The following is a 19,107-nucleotide window of genomic DNA, read 5'->3' on the forward strand; positions in this document are numbered from 1 at the left end:
CATTTTTTTTTGTCAGATCCTGCGTCCCTCCACTAACAGTAGCTGAAATAAATCAGTATGTTAGCACTTGTCTTCATTCAGACTCCAGTGTCCCAACATAAACATTTCTCGGCGGGGGTAGTGAAAGCTCACATCACAGCCGTGGCGTGTCCTCTGAAACATGGCCGCTCAGAAGGCCTGACATTGTGCGTACGTGTCCGTGCGACTGTGACTATCCTGTTTGTCCACGCCTGTCTGTGTTTGTATGTGTGTCTGTGAGTGTTTTCAAAAGGAAGTTTAAGAAAAGAAAATAGAGGGAAGTCTTTTAAAAAGCAGGACAATAGTGAGTGCCATGTAGCCTTGGTAGCGTTAGCCTTAAGAGGACACAAACACACACACATACAATGACTTTGGGGCCAACACATCCCCACAATCCAAAAAGAAAAAAAATCACTTCTACATCAAAGTCTCACCTTCCCAGTTAATAGATAGCTTCCTTACTGCCCTTGAGAGAAACCCTGAAAAATAATATGAAAATGTCAGAAACCACCCTCCTTCCTTTTATCAAAGCAAAAAGAAAAGAAATCAGCCCTGTCTTTGTTTTTTGCATCTTTTTGTGGCATGCTTTTTCACGGCTGCAGCTCTCTCTGTAAATATATTGGAGGGGAAACGTGGCCTTGCTCTTTCCTTTCGATGTGATCAATTAAATTCAGGCAAATTAAACCGGAACATCCTTTTAAAAGACAAACACTCATCTATTGTTTTGTTGCTTTTCTTTTCTCCCCCTTTCAGAAATCCACCCAAAAAAAGTGCGGAAGGTCCCTCCTGGTTTGCCGTCCTCAGTAAGTGATAACATGCCTTTTTTTTTTAAATTGCAGTGTTACTGCTGCTTGGAGTGTGCGCTGCTGAAGAAAAGGCTGCGGCTGGTTAGAGATCTCTGAAAACGTTGCGGATGTAGCCTGTTTTTGTCGGAGATGAGGATGATGCTGCTGTTGAAGGCGAGTTGGACACCACCAGCTGTCGGCTTTGTGTCCTCGGCTCCTGTTTTTAGGGAATCAGCTGCAACTGTCTCAGACCAGAAAGAATAAATAACACAACATTATGAAATATAACCTTCCCATTGTGAAGAAATTTACAAACACAAATGATGTACATGTATCTCTTTAATGACTACTGCACATAGTGAATAGAATCAAGTCGCACATTTTGACCACACAGTTATTTTGGGATTTATTTGTGGCATTTTGGACCGAAACTGTCAATGCTCTCGTCCATGTTGGAGGTTATTTTGTTTGTTCTTTTGGTTGTTGTTTTTTAATGTCAGATTATGAAAGAATATATTCCTTAGAAAACAGTTGTGGAAAATGAAAAAGTGCTTGGCTGTGTAAATGTGTGGAGCCAAAGCTGCTGTCACAGGCGGGGTGGTTCCTGGTTTTTCATTAATCCAACGTTCACGAAACAAAGACTGTCCTGTTCCTGATAAAATAACATCATACATATGAACAGCTATTTTCATTTAGTCGTCAGATTGTCCAATTGTTTATTCTGAGATATTTCACATAAATATTCTGTATTTCTTGAAATGAAAGCACCTCCAATGAAGACATTTATATATTTTACATATACTTGCTGATAAAGCAGTTAAAAAAAAAAGTTCATACTCATCCTCAGTTCAGTCAGTTCGGGGAGGGTGTCTGTGTGTGTCGGGGTCAATTCAGGAACATCAGTTGCCCAAATAACTAGAATGAGTCAGTGGAAAGAAAATGAATCGCCAATTTCTTTTGCCATTTTCCACAACAAATGCTGAACATTTGCTGGTTCCATGTTGTGAAATGTTTCTGCTTGTCTGTTTTATGTCACTGAGCAGTAAATATCTTTGCGCTTTCGTCAAGGAAAAACAGGACATCAGGTCTTAGAGCATTTAATTATTGTCTGGTTTCTGCCTGGTCTGCCACTCTGCCTGAATGTTGTTTGTCTCAGCTGATGTTTTTTATGCAGTTATTAGTTTTGCTAATCAATTTCCTGTGATGAGTTTCTCTTTTTCCTAACATTCACTTGACTTTAACCGTGTACTGGTCACTCTGCTGGCACAACCTGAACAAGTAGCAGAAGATGGTTATGGTTTTAAAATGAAGATCATACATAATAGCAGATGTAGTGGTGGCTAGATGTTTTTATGTTTTCCACTTTAAACTGCTTTCCCTGTTTTGCACTCTTTATTCTGTGCTCATGCTGACCTCCTTAATAGCCAGTTAACGATGGCTGAATGTACGGTGTGTCAGCCACGTCTCTGGCTCGGCAGGAGTCTGCCTTTCTGTGGCCTCGGCCCTCTTTGTCCCCCGTCCTCCCCTCTGTCCTCGGCCTCTGTCTGTGTCTACACCACCCGCACCAGAGGGGGTGAGGCCGATGATTAGGGTGGAGGTTTAAGGAGAAAGCAGTGGAGATGAGAGACACTAAAAAGGAAAGAAAAGCTGAGAGTCAGACATGGGGAACGTTTGACAGTGTGTTTATTTACCCTTTTGTCTGGGATGAGATTTGAACCTAATTTTCGTATGAAATCACTACTGTATATTAGCAAACATGTTAGAATACCCTGGAATGTAACAGGTACTTATCAAACGGCCAGATTGTGTCCCTTCAGTCAGTCATGTGTGTACTTCAGTGCCGGAGCAAGTCTATATTGTACCACAGAGACAGTGGCGGTTATGTACACGCATCAGGGTTCACATCATGTCCATGCTGACTGAAGCCACAAACGTCAGCATCAACTCTTTTCTCACAAACATCTTCCCTCAATTTTGAACATTGTCTTAGTTTCAAATACCCAAACACACATCGTGCTGTCACATAGAAGAACTTGGAATGAGCTGTGCTGTCAATGAATTCCTGAAAGATACGGACCCCAGCATGCATTTGAATATCAGCCCGTAGTGATAGTGGACTCTTTGTTTTACTGGTTTTACAACTACAACGCTACCCCTTGTCACAAACAAGCATTCAATAAACTTAAGATCTGCCATTATATAATGTGGTCTTTGACTGTAAGTCAGTGAAACGCTCTGTATTCAGAAACTGCCTACAGAGAACTGAAAACACTACTTCAACATCGTGATTTCACAGTGAAGAAATCACCGCCTTCAGCCGCGCCTGAAACACTGCCCACCTGGACTCTATTTGGTTTCTATGAGTGTGTACCTGAAATCTGCTATCGTTTTAGTGGATCACTCAGGAAACTGTCAGCTTGCTGACCTAGCTTACTGTTATTAGGAAATGTATCCCTTCATGGATATCAACGCTTCAAATAAAACACACGAAAAGTGTGAAATGCAGGTCATGAAATGTCTGATCACATCAGTAACCGGAACAGTGCAATTCATCTGTGGGTCATTTTGAAATATGTTGTTTTTGAGGCTTGGCAACATCATGACTACTCAAAACTCCCGAATGAACCACACCAGTCTTCACAATAGACATAAGCGCATCTTCGGATATTCTCTGTGGTGGACTTTTTAGTCCCAGAGGCATCATATTCAGCAAGTTTAATCAGTGAAGGGGGTGAAGGGGTAAAGTGCCCTTGGAACTAACTGTGAGTAGACAGGACCAGGGCTGTAAGTTCACACGCTTATTCTAAAGACATACTTGACCACTGGCTCCTGTTTTATCGCTGACTGTGTTTTGTTTTTTTTTTTTTGTTGTTGTTGTTGTTGTTTTTGTCCAAGCAGTTTATTCTCTTCCAAAAATGTGCAACTTGTTTGAATCCACTATTACTATTCCCTTGAGTTAGATTGAATTAGCTCCCAGTGTTGGCAAGACCAGGCCTAGACACCTTCTGGTCGAAAGGAGAATACTCAGGGGTCTCTTTTGTTGGACAGGCTATTTTCTCTGCTGTTTTCTGTCCTTTAGAGAATTTGTCTTTTGGTCGCGGTGAAAGTATGTGTCAAGCAGTAGATGAAAGGGTAAGCTGCTCGTCCTAAGTTTTGTCCTGTGCTGTTGAGCTGACTGATCAGTGGACAGTCATATGATCCAGGGTTTTGGGTCTGTGCTCATGTGTGCCATGTCCTCCCTCTGTTTTCACCTCTGTGATGTGACTAATCCTCCCTTCTTCTTCCCGTGCACATCAAGAGGAAAAGAGATGATGGGCAGGACTCTTTCCCTGTGAAATATAGAAATGGTGCTACAGCAGAAAAAGAAGTTCAAAGGAAGTGACAGTGAGCTGAAACTGAACTGAGAGCAATGTGGTTTTAGATTAGGTCCATTTTTAATTTAAATCTCTCTGAATAGTCAGTTTCAGCATCAGTAAATCATTTTGGAGCTCTGGCTTTTATTCTGAAAAGGCATCAGATTGGAGACAGGTGTGCATTTTCATAATGGCTCCTGTTTTGGTTTTATTTTTATTTCAGAGATTTTAGTTGGCAAAGATGAGTTCTGAACTCTGTGTACTCAGGACCAAAGGACTGAAATGCTTTCAGGAACTGGGACGGTCATAATAAACGGCAAAATTATATACTCTTCATGATGTCTCCTGTATCGAGCAACTGTTGTTTGTATAAATGGGGTCACAGTTCAAGCAAACAGGAACTGCTAGTAGCTGACTCAGTCCCTTTGAGGAAAACAATACTGATTATATTCTTCCCAAAAGGAAATACAACATGATAAACATTTATCGACTTTATCATTTTTAATTTGCAAAGGACACACACTTCTTCAAAGGTCACAACAAAGAAACAGAATGTAAATGACATAAAACTGCAAATATATTACACTGTGTGACCCATCCATCGAAGACATAAGCCTGTGGATTACCAAACCCCTAGTTTCATGGAATACTGTGTGTGTGTGTGTGTGTGTGTGTGTGTGTGTGTTTGCAGTTTTTTTTTTTTTTAAGTAAATAATGGATGAGTTTGTTGAGCTAAAAGCATTTTCTCTGCTGACATCCATAGACTCAAACAGGAGACACTGATAATTTTTCTGGTGTTTGTATGCTGAACCAGACAAAAAGCCACATATGACATTCAGTGTTGTCTCGCTGCAGGGAAAGAACATGTAACGAGCATGTGACCCTGTCTGCTGCTTATCCATTCATCTTTTTAAAGCTCAGCCTTCATGTGTCTGTTTGGACATTCCTGCCCCTTTGAGATTTTTTTTGTTGTTGTTGTTGTTGGATGGTCCGGCCTCCAAACCTGCTGCCAACGAGGCTGAAGTGTGTGTTCATTCCTGCCTCCAGCAGCCGACAGAGCTGCTGGTCCTCGTCTTCCCTCCTCTCTTTAGTGGGACTTGAACTCTTCAAATTTTGTTGAAGCTTTTATATATTTACAGCAAGACATCAGTGGTTTTTTTCTGTTGCCGTCAAAAACATTTTTATTTTTTTTTTTGCATGTTCATTCAGTAGAAATCTTAATGTAAGTTAAATGTGATTGAAATCCTTCTGGCCATAGAGAAACAGTTGAATGATGTAATAACTGATTATATCATTGTCTGAGTGGTTATATTGTTGATCTAACACATTGCTGCTGAGTTAGACCAATCTAATCTATTGTGAAAAGGTTCTCATCAGTTTAACATGTTAAATCTAAATAATCATAATTTTGAGTTATTTTCTGCAACACAATTTTACACCTTCTTTCTTTTTTCTCTTTCAATTTGATGTAGATGTTAACGATGGTTTTAATGGAGGTATTACACATTAATAGTAATAGTACATAATATGAAAATACATAAAGTTGTTTTTTGATTTTATTGATGTTATACTTACTAGTATTTATTATTGGCCATAATAGTAGTAGACATATTGCAAGTTACACACAAAGAGTGTGTCAGTGACATGGTGTGAATATTGCATTGGATTTAGGGCAGTGACTGTCTGGTAGTTTAACATAGACACACAATAAAAGTTGGCGTGATGGTGTTCTTTCTACGCAGAATAGCCAAGAGGTGAGAAATAGTGATGTTTGAATGATGCGGCTGGGTGTTGGACATTTACAGATCATCAGACAGGCTGAGATTTTACAGAATCTCGTGGTTTACAATGATGTAAGTGCAGACACACAGACACACACTCTCTCTCCTGCACCTGCTCTCCGCACAAACATTCACAGAGGAATTCCTGTCATGTAAGTGTGTTTGTGTATGTGTGTGAGAGAGAGAGCATGGTTCTATGGCAACACACAGAGGCCAAAAACAAGTTCTCTTTTGTGGAAAACTGGCTTTGAGTAAAAACTGCAGGCACAAACACGTTTTGTCGAGGCTTCATGATTCTGAGTTAGCTCATCTTTACCAGAGTGACTCTGTTTTTTCGGACAAACTTTTCTCTTTGTGTTTCTGTCCTCACTGAGCTGCAGCACAGGGTTTGGTCTCTCAGCTGAATTTATGAAAGACAGCAAACGTCCAGGATCAAGACACACTGGATTTGACTGAATGAGTGGGCTGAAAAACAGCCTCACCCTCCAAACATCTACATCTCCCCTGCTGAAAACGAGAAGCGTGAAAGCTGTTTCCTCTAGTTGAGTTAAAACTGCAGTCAGTTGATTGTGTCTGCTGGGGGCAGAAGCAGAAATCTTCCTCCTGCTCTTTGAGTCATTTTAATCATTTTAACTGTGCCTTATTTTCCTAGTTTTAAAACATAAAGACGCTGATCACGCTGATTTCTCTGCTTTCATCCTCATTCATGGCTTTTGGAATGATTTTACATTTCTCGTGTCATTCTTAGTGTGTTTCAACTTGTTCCTCTTGCTGTTGCATTGTTGCCATCCCATATGCTCCAGCTTATGAATACACTTCGTTTAAGGCAAAAAGTCTTGTCTGCTTGCTTTTCATCTCTGTTTCACATCCACTGCAGGCAATGGGTGGTGTTTTTCTTTTTTTCTTAATGAATTCATTTCTCTTTTTCCTCTCTCTCCTTCTTGTCTCCCTTTGCTGTAAGTTTGTTATTGTTATTTGTCAAATTTAGTTTGCTGAGTTGATGATTTACTTTGAGAAACAATTAAACGTCACTCGAGAGGAGAGCGTGGGATGTCTTTGTAATCAAAAGGAAATTAGGCATCAGTTGCTAACATTAGCGAGTTGCAGAGTGTCGTTTCACTGTTGTTTTTCTTTGTTGATGTTGGGAGTATATCTTAAGATATCATTGTTTTAGTTAATTTGTTGTTGGGGCTGATAGAGCCTCCATCTCATCCTCGGGGGTTTTGCTAAAGCTGCCTGAATAAACAAAGCACACGTATATATCAAGATTATCTCCAAAAATGGCCATAATGAAACCATGAAAATGAAGCCGTCAAAACAAATAGAAATAGGATGATACGTACGTGTCAGCACGAGTCTGATTAATGTTCACTCTTAGGCAGTTTAATGCTCATTTCCTTTTCATTTTTCCCAAATGAATAATCTCTCTCTCTCTCATACTGACACTAGAAGTGTGTAAAGTTAAACTGGTTTGTGAATGAAACTGATTTATATGTGAGTAAATATGAAGAACACAGTTTGGACAAAATTGAACAAAAAACTTTTATTTTGTAGTTTAATATACAGGAACATGATCACCTAGGAATCAAATACATTTTAGAGCAGGACTGATTTATTAAATTAAGGCTGGTGGATGCTTTAAATTATGCAATATTGTCTGGATGAGGCCTGAAGAAAATTATCGTGTGAATGTTGAGACGGATATTGATATACGTGGCGATCACAGTGGGAATGGTTATTTTTTTTCACACAAAAAAAAAGTTAATGTAATAATTTTTTGATGATTGTATTCCCATTACAACTGAGGAATATGATTTGAAGGCCCTGTTGCCCACAAAGCGTCACTTGATGTCTGTTGACATATTTTAGATTTATCAAACAATTGAACAATATATCAACTTGCTCTTTTCTATGATATGAGTCTGCCTTATAATTAATTCCCTTATAATATATATAGCACATTTTTCTAATGCAATCATATTAGTTTTACCATCATTTACTTCTTTAAAACACATAAAATTTTTAAATATAAGTACATTTCTAAATAAAATTTTGTATAAATCCTTTAGAAACTCTCAAATATATATTATTCTCTTTAAACATTTGAAGCTTTTTTTCTCTTCAAAACTACATTTTTTAAATGAAATATTTAAATCCCTTTTATCAGTTTTATCAATAAAAGGGGGATTATGGGATGTATTTGTCATTTCCAAATGGTGTGTGTAATTTTTGGGGTAAAAGCATATACCCATATGTAATTTTAATATGTTTATGAAATTAGTTTCAGTTACTTCAGTCACAAAAAAATTGTGAAAAGAAAATTCTAAATGGTTGGAATGCCTGAAAAAAAATCTGCTGTCTCTGGCTTTAAATATAAAGTAATTTTTAATTTCTGTCGATAATTTACTATCATCTTTAACACAGTGATGAAAAACTGGATTGATCCAAAATGCCAAACAACCATAAAATCACAGTTTTACCTGCAGCTCATCATTTACTGTTTTAGTTTAGATTTAGAGGATCCAGCGTGTCCCATCTTCAGTTCCCTGCACCACCTTCCTGGGACGTCTCTGCAAAACTTTTTTCTTACGGTCTACGATGCTTTGAAGGTGAAATATTTTCAAACCTCTGAGCTGATTAAATCCTCTCAGCGATATGACCAGGGCGATCTGTTCCCATCTCTGTCTGTTTCCTGCTCTCTCTCCCACTCTCTCTTTCTCTCTCTCTCTCCCCCTTTCTGTCATCGGCTCAGATGTGGTTTTGTTTAAAGTCGACAGCGTTAATTAAATTAAGCCAGGTCTTGCAGAAGGCACAGTAGGAGAGCCGGCAGTCCCCTGGTAGGCCGTGGGTGGAGGAGGGATGGGGGGCTGGCAGAGTTGGGGGTGGAGGGTCCAGACTAGTGGTTTGGTGAGCCATACTGCCCCCTTCAGGTGGCCCCAGGTACCACAGTGGAGCTACAGACCCAAACTGAGTGGGGTCCTGTTGTCTGCATGATGTCTGCTTCTCTAGTTTTTTATAAATATTTAACACAAAGCTTTCGGCCAAAGGTATGTAGACACCTTAAATGTCAGCCACATGTGAAAGCTGGATCTGTCATTTAGAACAGCCTCAACTTTCCTGGTTTCAGGCTAAAGTTCCCCCAGACCACCAGGAGGTAAAACCCCTTCATTATGGACCTGACTTCGCGCACCAGGGTACTATGATATTGAAACAGGAAAATGTGTTCTGTGAACTGTTGCTACAAAGTTGGAAACTGTTTATTGTTTTAAATATCATTGTGTTCCCAGAGCTAAGGGGCTTAAAGCCAACAAACACCTCTGACCACAAACCTGGGTTGAGCTGTGTTTCCTGCGCTACCTTTCATGGCATCAGAAGTATGCTGAACTCCACAAGTCCACAGTTCACCTGTTTATACTGGGCACTTTAATCACAATGATCACACAATGAACCACACAAAAATCACACAACCATTTCCCCATATGTGTGAAGTGCTGCTAAAAATGTGTGTGTGTGTGTGTGTGTGTGTGACACATGCAGCTTTGGCATGACGTGTCTCTCTCCTATATTAGTACGAATGATGTTTTTTCAAGGCAAAACATGCATTGGTATAATTTAGATATGGGTTGACAAAAAATAAACTAAAAAAATTTAAGAAACCTTGAGTTCATGTTGCTGTTCTCCTGCAGTAGCTATAGGGTTAATACTTCAGAAACACAGGGAATGAAAACTAACACACACACGCACTGGGTTACAGCTGCTTGGATCCCTCAATGTCTCATTCCACTTTAAATCCCCAAAAATGCCCTAAAAATATCTGTTGAATATTTTTGACTCTAATAGATGAATTTAGTTTGCGCTTTAGCTGCTTCTTTATTTTAAATACGATGGACACAAAAACACGTCAGCATGCATGAGCAATTGCATACCTTGATAGTGTACATGTGGGTGTGTGCACACAAGCTATTTACTTGGCTCTCAGCCCCAAAATGTCCCACGTAGCTGCACCACGGCCGCCATTTTGTGTCAGATGGGAAACTGCTAATTGAATTACAAGGCATCCGTTTGTCTGTAAGTGAGTGTTTGTGCACATGTTTTTGCAGAGCCTCTCTTTCCCAAAGAGAGCTTTTGTTTGACACTAATGTACAGAGTACATTAACAAATCTGTAGGCATGATATAGGCATACATGGAGAGAAAATAGATTTAAATTTAAAAATAAGGAACGTAAAAAAGTAAAATTCATTGTTTACTAATGTTATGCTTCAGACGCAGGCCTTAGACTTACTTGTTCTTGTCTTGCATTTACTCCATTACAATGTATAGTGTTGAAATTTTGGCTACTTACATTGAAGTAATGATATTGGAGCATATGGGCTGCAAGAAGAACAGTGATCCATCAATCTGACTGTGTTCAGCAGTGTAAGAGGGAGTTACCCTTTTCACTTATTAGTATGTATTTTGTAAACTCACATTTGTTTATTTATAACTAATATGCTGAAAATAGCCAAATTATTCTGAACACTTTCAACAAAGTGGGGTCACAGACTTGTGGGGACACACTGATCCCAACTAGATCTCCACCCCTGACCAACTACATAATTATTATTATTTCTTTTTTTATTATATATTTTTTTACCCTCTGATAAAAGTAGTGTCGTCTGAAGCATCTCGCTGAAGCAGGGTTAATGGACATTGGTGGTCATGGTTAGAATATTAAACCTGATAGTGATAGATAGCAATGACTTGATTACATTTTGACACATATATGCCTTGGTTATGAGACGCCATGGTGGCTCAACTGCTTAAAATGTGTTCTGTCCCCATCTTGTCCTGGATAAGGAGCCTGAAAAAATGACTTGGTCAGGTTTTTGGAAGATATTTGGATTTTAAAACAGGACTCCTTAATATCAGAAAATCTCTGATGTCATGGTCACTGCAGTAATTACACGGTTCACTCTGTGGAACGGTCATGGATAATAGAAAACATAAATTGCTACTTTCAGATGGGAATTGAACACCACTCTCTATGAAATATTCCTGTGTTTTGTCAACCCATCCACTTACTCCAACTGCCTCCTGACAGACTGTCGTCTTCCAGCTTTCTACTTTCGCTTTATAAGTTATATGACTGCACTTTTCTCCTTTAAATATCCCTGATCACTGGATGTTGCCTAACAACAAAAACTAGTGATGGGACAGGTGGGCTCAGTCTTTATGGGACAGTCTTGTCCTCCCAGTTCCAAAGGTTTGGGGGGAAGGTGGTTTGAGATGTTATTAGCTTTAACCTCAGAGCTGTTAGCTGAAGGTGGATCAGTATGCTAACACCATACATGCACTAGCAGTCTGCCTGTTTGCTTTTGTTGGATTTCTGATATCTCAGCCTCATTGATGCTATGCCAGCTCGCTCTCTGTAAGCTTAGTGTGGTGCACTGATGGCTTCTTGCTCACCATGTTAGCGGACAGTACTATTAAGGGAATATTTTCAATGATTTACACTTCAAAATCAGCAGCCCCCAAAGGCCACTCTGAAAACACTGGTCTAGACGTGTCCTTGCCAAGTTGGCCAGTTCGTTGTTGATACCCGCCATCTGACCTTTACTTCAATAAAGGATTTGAGTTTTCCTTTCGCAACTGCCTCAGGGCTTCAAAGGTTCCTTGTCAATGAAATGACCTCAGCCTGAAGATGTCTGCTGCTGTTCTGTCCTTGTGAGGACATTTGGCTTCTACAAAGACCTCTCTTTCTTTTTCACAAATGCACACCACACACTACACACTACACACACACACACACAAAATGACTGCCTGCTGCAGATGTGAATGTTCCCTTGGGCATTCCTGAGCCCAAATATTTGGCTGCAGAAACAGGCAGTGGAGAGCGACACCGATTTTCTCCAAGGCTACGATGAATATCACATGCTGTCTCTTTCGCCCTCTCTCAAACACACACACACACACACACACACACATCAGCCTGTACTTGTGGCAACAAAACTGCTTTAAGTTGTTGATAATGTGTTAAATACACTGAGCTGCATCAAAATGTCAAGCTCAGTTCTGCTTTTCACCACCTTTGGGTGTCCCACTTTAATTCTTTTTCCCTCTTTGGGGTCATCACAGAAAGTCAGCTTTGTGACTGGCATGACTGATTTGGCTACAGTTTTTCCACTGGATGCCCTTCCTGCCACAACCCTCCCCATTTACTGGGGCTTGGGACCAGCACAAGCCTACCACTGCTTTGTGTTGTGGCTGGGGTTTGGACCCAGGGCCTCTGCATGAAAAGCATGCCCTCTACCATTGGGCTACATCTCGAGGCTGGGTTTCCTGCTGTAATATGATTTTCTAATGGTCAAGCTTTTTTAGAGAAAGTAAATATTTGGTCATGATGATGATCATCTGTACTGAAATGTCATGCATTAAAATGTGAATCCAACATTTTTTTTTGAAGGTTTGTTTCCAGCTGCTTATCAGTTGCTGCTCAGATGTCATGGGTTTTGTTGAAAGTAACACCAAATACTTTTTGTAAAATAGTTCCTGCTGACAGCTAATTGCTCTTTGATCTTAACACGACAAGCTGTCAAAACCATTTTGTATATCAGCATTTATCACGCAGTTCCTGCATCTTGATAAGTTCTTAATCCTTGAGAGTGACTTTCAAAGCTTCTGCACAAGGTTAAAGCTTTGAAAGCTTCAAAAGGTTGAATCTGTCAACAGCAACATTTTTTTTCTTTTACAATTTTCTTTTCCTTTTTTCTTTACCATTTGCTGTCGGGTAACTAAACATAAGTTACATGGGAGAACTTCCTGCAGAAGAAAACCAAGACAAAAATACAAAAGTGGAATATTTATGGGAAAAAAAAGTCAACATGGAAAAAACTGTTAAATATTAGTAAAATAAAAGATGGGCATCAAGCGAAAGTCATGTCCCCAATAGAACTCAAGACAGAAGGCAGAAAGGGAAAGAGGTGTAAACAGAGAAAAAGGGCAGTTAGCTTAATAAAACAACAGGCTGGTTGTTTTAACCTTGTTCTAATGAGAGCACTGGCTTCAACAAAGCCTGCATCTTAGAGATCTGAGTATCAGCTTCACAGCACAGACACACACACATAACCATACACACGCACCCTGTCGTGTGGCTTTAATGCATGCTGGTGGTGTGGATTAGCTTCATCTGTAATCAATGTTTTCATTCTGAGCACGCTCTGTGTAAAGTATACCTGAACACAAAGCGCTGAGCAGGCCTTTCTTTCAGCAGTGGGTCACACTCTGCGCTAGATAAAGTGCACACCGGGCAGACGGCAGGTTTCACACCAAGTCAGGAGCATAAACTGATGATGACCTGTAGTCAGTGAATTATGTGAAGTTTTAGCCAAGAATGAACAAAATGCGCTGAGCTGTTTTTACTCCTCCTATTTTATCCACAATTTTACATGCATTTTGAAGTGTCAGTTCAACAACTCTTTTTTGTTTTATGCCAAAAAATAAAAGGTCCCACATATGTATATATTATAAATCAGGTCTAGGGTCTATATTGATACAGTGGAAGTATCAAAGGTCTCAGTCCAGAGAAATGCTCACAGTCTGTATTCAGAAAATGAACCTTAAAAACAAAGCCAACCTGCCTGGACCCACTATCCAAAGAGTTAGATTTCAAACATGTGGTTACATTCATTCATTCATTCATTCACACTGGGTGAGGGCGGGGTCACCCTGAACAGGTCACCAGTCCATGACAGGGCCAACACACACACTCAAACTCAGACCTACGGATGATTTAGAGTCACCAGTTAACCCAAACATGATGTCTTTGGACAGTGGGAGGAAACCGGATTACCTGGAGACAGGGAGAACAAGCTCTACACAGAAAGGCCCCAGGCCGGAAACCAAACTTGCAGCCTTCTTATTGTGCAGGAACAGTGCTACCCACTACACCGTCGTGCTGTCCTGTATTTACATTCTGAGAAAATCTCACAAATGCCATATCTTAGTGATCAATTGTTAATGTGCATTTGTGCAAAACTTTAACTTTTGGCTCATGATATTGTATGTAGCTATTTTATCAAACTTTACAGTCAAAGTGGTCGAATGTTGGAAAGAGGGACAAATGCTTTTACAGTACACTGACTGCTTTGTCACACAGCAGATGTACAGGCATGTTAAAGTATAATCAGCTGTTAAACTGCTGACGTCAGCTAGAACATGGCCATTCCACTGAAACATCCCAGGAGTCTCAGGGGTCCAAACACAAAGCGCTCTGTATTCAAAAAGATCTACTGGGAAAGTCAATTAAAGGCAATTAGCCAAGGTTAACCTACCACAAGTGAGAGTTCAGCATGACCAATATAGCTACGATGTAACACACACCAGTATGTATCAAACAGTCAAAGTAGATATGTGATTATAGTTTGATTGACAATGCTGTGTATTGTCAGTATCAAACTATACAAGTTGAATGACTATTTAATGACTTTGACACAGACTTGGGCTGAGGTGAGGTACCCATGCTTGACTTCACCGGCAGTTGTATGATATGTAACACTTAATCAGAATCCAAATGTATGACATCTGAGTCATAATTATGACCCAGATGTTGACATATTTATGTAAGGTGATAATTACCTTTCCTAACCTTCAAAGAAGAATTGCCTTTAAATGCACTTAAGGTACTATGCCAAAGTTCCCCTCCATTAAACAAGTTTGGCCCTGTCCTCCACCTCAACTGCAGGAAGTTGGTATTTTATACCCCCTCCCACTGCAGAACCTCCCTCCAATTTGTTGAATTTCTCAAAATGTTCCGTTTGTTAGGCTGAAAAGAAAATCACAGAAAAATCACCATAAGGGCTGCTTTGCATTTTTAATTAAGAAACTAACATATGAATATATTTGCATATTATTGAGTTGCAGATTAAATCATGCATACATAATTAGCGTGCAGCAGCGCTTGTTCGCTCACTTTCACACACACACACACACACACACACACACAGACACACAACACACTTGCTTCAGACACTCACATCACAGACACACTCACACACCTCTCCACACTTTTGGTACTCTTCTTCTCCTCTGCTCTGTCTCTAGCTATCTCCCCCACACTCTCTCACTCTCTCTCCTGCAGTTTGTATTTCGGAGGGAAATGAGTGTCTCATTTTCTACGTCAGAATTGAGGCCATGTCAGGCCATGTTTTTTATCCTGATTACACTGGAGACAGCGAAGAGCATTCCTGTCTTTCTTTCTTTCTTTCATGTCAGATGTCAGGAATAGTTATTTTTAGAAACAACTTCAGTAACTACTCTGTGTAGAAGGTATGTAAATAAGGTGGACTTATCTTCTGTGACATCAACTACAGATTATGACAAGTGGTTATGAAGCTCAGAGTGAGCTTTTCGGCTGTTGCCATCCTGGCACTGCCTGGCTCCGCCCCCTAACTCCCAGCTAATTCAAAAATGGCTAAAGAGGTTTGGGGTGTTTGGAGTTGAGGTTGCAGTGAATCCTGTTTTGTGGGACACATATACTCACCCAACTCTGACTCAGTACCCTGTAATTATGTTTTAATGACTACTGTGTACTCATGAGTGTGATCCCAGGACAAGATGTTCTTCAAGATTATTAATATTGAAGAGTTACAATGGTAATTATTAATGGAAGTTATTAATTATGTTACTAATTAAAGCAACTCAATACTGTCAATATTCATGTAATCTGCAATAGAAAAAAATGCATTGGGATTTAAAAAGATGCTCTATAATAATAGTAATCATCAATGATGTAATAATAATGATTCTGGTCCTATGATGTAACAAGATGCATTAATCGTTCAGATGTTTCTTGCTGACTGTGATTGAGGTTTATTATTTGTATTTGCTATGAATTTGTGAAGACCTTTTGCTAACAGTTCTAGGCTACAGGTATACTTGATCCATCTATACACCTAACATTTTAGTCAATCTGCAGCAGGAACAGTCATGCGTCATTAGTAAGTAGCAGTTCATATTTTCCTGTCACTGCTCACATTTTCTCTGATTTAAAACAGTTGACCTTTATTAACACTCAGCAAGGACAAACATTTGGCAACATCAGGGCGTGGGAAGTGGTCAGAGACAACATAGATAAAACAGGCAAAGGCCTAATCTATTTGCTTGGACTGTGTGTGTGTGTGTGTAGCAGCTGGCCGTCAGCAGCTCTTGTCAATAACTTTATCGTTTGTAAATTCAGACCTGCAAAATATAAAGACTCAAATCAAAGACTCTTGATAGGAAGTGACTGTATGGAAAGAAAAAGTCCATTCATGCTGTGTGTGTGTAAGCGAGTGAGAGTGAGAGTACCTTGGGCATTTTGGCCAGCAATGCTCAGTAAGAGTTACTGCAACAAAAAGAAGAAAAAAAGAAAGAAAAAGAATAATTGAAGAATAAAAAGAAAATTTAAAAGTGAGACAAAGAAAAAGAAGGATGTATAGATATGAATGAGAGACACTATGAAATACAAAGAAGCAGAGAGAGAGAGAGACTGACAACTTGGCGTCATAATATGAGGGAAAATCCTGTCAGTGTGAAATCAGGATGAAATGTGAGATTATAATTCAACCATGAATTAACTGTCATCTCACCGCCAGAGACAAGGAGGGAGGAGGAGGAGAACGAATGGAGAGAAAAAGGATAGACAAAGAAATAGGGGGAAAAGGAGAGGAAGTGGAGGCATGGAATTTTATGGATAAGGGAGAGTGAAGGATGGAGTATGTGAGAGAGAAAGATGAGGGAGAGAAGCAGGAAGGGAGGAGGAAGAAAGAGGAATTTAGGGAGGTGGAGTAAGATGGAATGAAGAAGTAGGTGGAAAGAAGGAAGAAGAAATGTTGGGAACAAGTGTGGGGAGAGAGATGGAAGGTCTGAGTAGGAAATAGAAATGAGGAGAAGAAGAACCAATGGTCTGATCAGCTGTGGCCTTTGACCTTTGACCTCTGTATGTGTCTAATGTATACATTATTGGAATATAAAGCATTAAAATAGCTTGGAGTGGTGGTTTGTAAAATAAATTAAAAAAAAAAAACCTGGTCCACCTTAAATAGTGAGAGGGTGTCAAGCTCGTAGGTACAGGTATTCGCACTACTTAAAGGTCAAAGGTCACTTATTTTTCGAAGCTAAAAGTCACTTGCTGTCCTTCCTCATTGCTCCAACTTCTTTTTCCTTTCCACCGTTTTTTCCCTCTTTTCCTTCCTCCTTCCTTCTTGTTTCATCTTACTTCTTCCTCTCTCAGTTCTTGTCCCTTCCTCCATTATCTTTTCACTCAGCTCCTGCTGTTCATTCACTCATTCCCTATCATCTCCTCTCTTCTCTGTTTACTCCCCATCTTTTTCTTCCTTCCCTTCCTCTCATCCATCCCCTCTGTAATCCCATGTCTCTATCACTGCTGTCCTCACTTTTTCCTTCTCCCTTTACCTTTTTTCCATTTCTCCCCTTCTCATCGACTTCTCTCATTTTAGCACTTTTTCTTTCTTCCTGCATCATGCCCTTTCCTCTTCTGTTCATCCTCCATCTCCTCTGCAGGTTTCTTGCCCACACATTTTAAAAAATGCTGTCAGTGCCTCTTTGCTTCAACCAGGTCGCTCTTTTTGGGGTCTACATTTTTTTTTTCCTTTGCACTCCTTTCCTCTGCCTCCCTTTCTCCCTCCATCTCTCCATCTCTCCCTTCATTTCCCATGCAGTCTGGTTGGGTACAATGCTGGGAGCCAGCCAGCGCTGCAGACAGATGGTCCACTTATTAGATGTGCATCAGCCCTCCCTCCCCTTCCTGCAGCTCGCTTTTTAATCAAATTAAAGCCGAAAGAGGAGAGAGAGAAAGAAGGAGGGGGAAAGAGATAGAGAGAGAGTTTTGGGAAGCCTGCTTGTTTTGGAGTCTATTATTTGTTTGAATAGGATGAATGATGACGATGTTAATATGAAATTTGGAAGACTGAACCACTGTCTGTCTGACTGTTTTGATAACTGCCTTGTGCCTCTCTCTATTTTTTCTTGGGTTCTTAAAGGACCATTCCACCAATTTTACACTTGTAGTTCTGTTTGCTCGTCAGGCTTAGCAGCACCTACTTAACCTGTGGGTACAGTTGTATAATGCTACCTACAGCTTTGTCAAGTTAGAGAAAATAAAAAATGATGCCATAGACATGTCATCAGAGTTTGGAGATTAGATCATAAGATACTCTGTCTATTACTGTTTGAAAGACAGTCAATTGAAAACATAGAGTTGTTTTAGGTGGAATGGATTATGTGGAAACAATATTTTGAACCCTGATTCTGAAACATTTGAGTGTCACGCTTCTTTTTTATTTTTTTTATTTTGTTTTTTCGCCAACTTTGTGAAAGTGTAATAGTATAAAGCAGCAGTATTCAAAGGAAGAAGACCCAACTTTCTCAGAAGTATCTCTTAAATTTCTATACTGCTCTTGTAGACGATCCAAAAAGCGCTGAAGCTCATTGAAACAACCAGAACTAGAAATATCTTCACAGCAGACCAGCTTGGTGGTGTGATGAATCTGTGGAGTCAATATTTCTGGGTCTTTAAACAAACCCTGTGTCAGTCAGACTTACAATGGAGGCTCTGTGGTATTTTAAAGTTTACTTTTAATTTTCGCAACACCATCTGACCAGTTTCAATGAAATTTTGTGATCATGTTGCAAATAAACAGTTGAGCAGATCCTCACACAATAATATTGTAGATAAAAGGCCTCATCAAACAATCACAGCCATGTTGTGTGTTATTTCAGTAGCACTGTGTGTCAGAAAACGTTGATTCTGATCAATGAATTTGAGCAATATATTTAGGGAGTTTGATATGAATATTTGTATTAAAGTTCATCACGGCTAGGGAAGACTTAACACCAGCAAGCTTCTCTGTTTCAAATTTACTCCTATTTTATGTGTTCGACTGAGCCGCAACTCAAACATTCACTCTGTGATTACCAGTAATAGCACCACCATCAAGAGGTGGATGGTATGTTGTCACCATAGCAACCCACACTTTGTTGTTCTGCCAATCATTTTACTTCTGCAGCCCTGAAAATACAGATACATGTACACACAAAGCCTGTACTCACCTTACAGCACGCTGGGAGGACATGACACATTTGAACTCATAGGCAACTATTTGTATTTGTCATTTGTATATGAAATAAAAAAT

The 19,107-nt window shown here is 39.7% G+C and overlaps 1 protein-coding gene across 8 annotated transcripts in view; it reads left to right on the forward strand.

Moving 5' to 3' along the window:
- The window catches only part of tcf4 (transcription factor 4), a 197,530-nt gene that overhangs the window by 114,191 nt on the left and 64,232 nt on the right, over window positions 1-19,107 (forward strand). For all 8 annotated transcript variants that reach the window (XM_029516636.1, XM_029516638.1, XM_029516634.1 and 5 more), the window contains one exon: window positions 772-821. In XM_029516636.1, coding sequence (XP_029372496.1) covers window positions 772-821 — 50 coding nt within the window. The remainder of the gene's footprint in view (window positions 1-771; window positions 822-19,107) is intronic.

Source organism: Echeneis naucrates, chromosome 12, assembly GCF_900963305.1.
Source record: "Echeneis naucrates chromosome 12, fEcheNa1.1, whole genome shotgun sequence".
Taxonomy (NCBI): Eukaryota; Metazoa; Chordata; class Actinopteri; order Carangiformes; family Echeneidae; genus Echeneis; species Echeneis naucrates.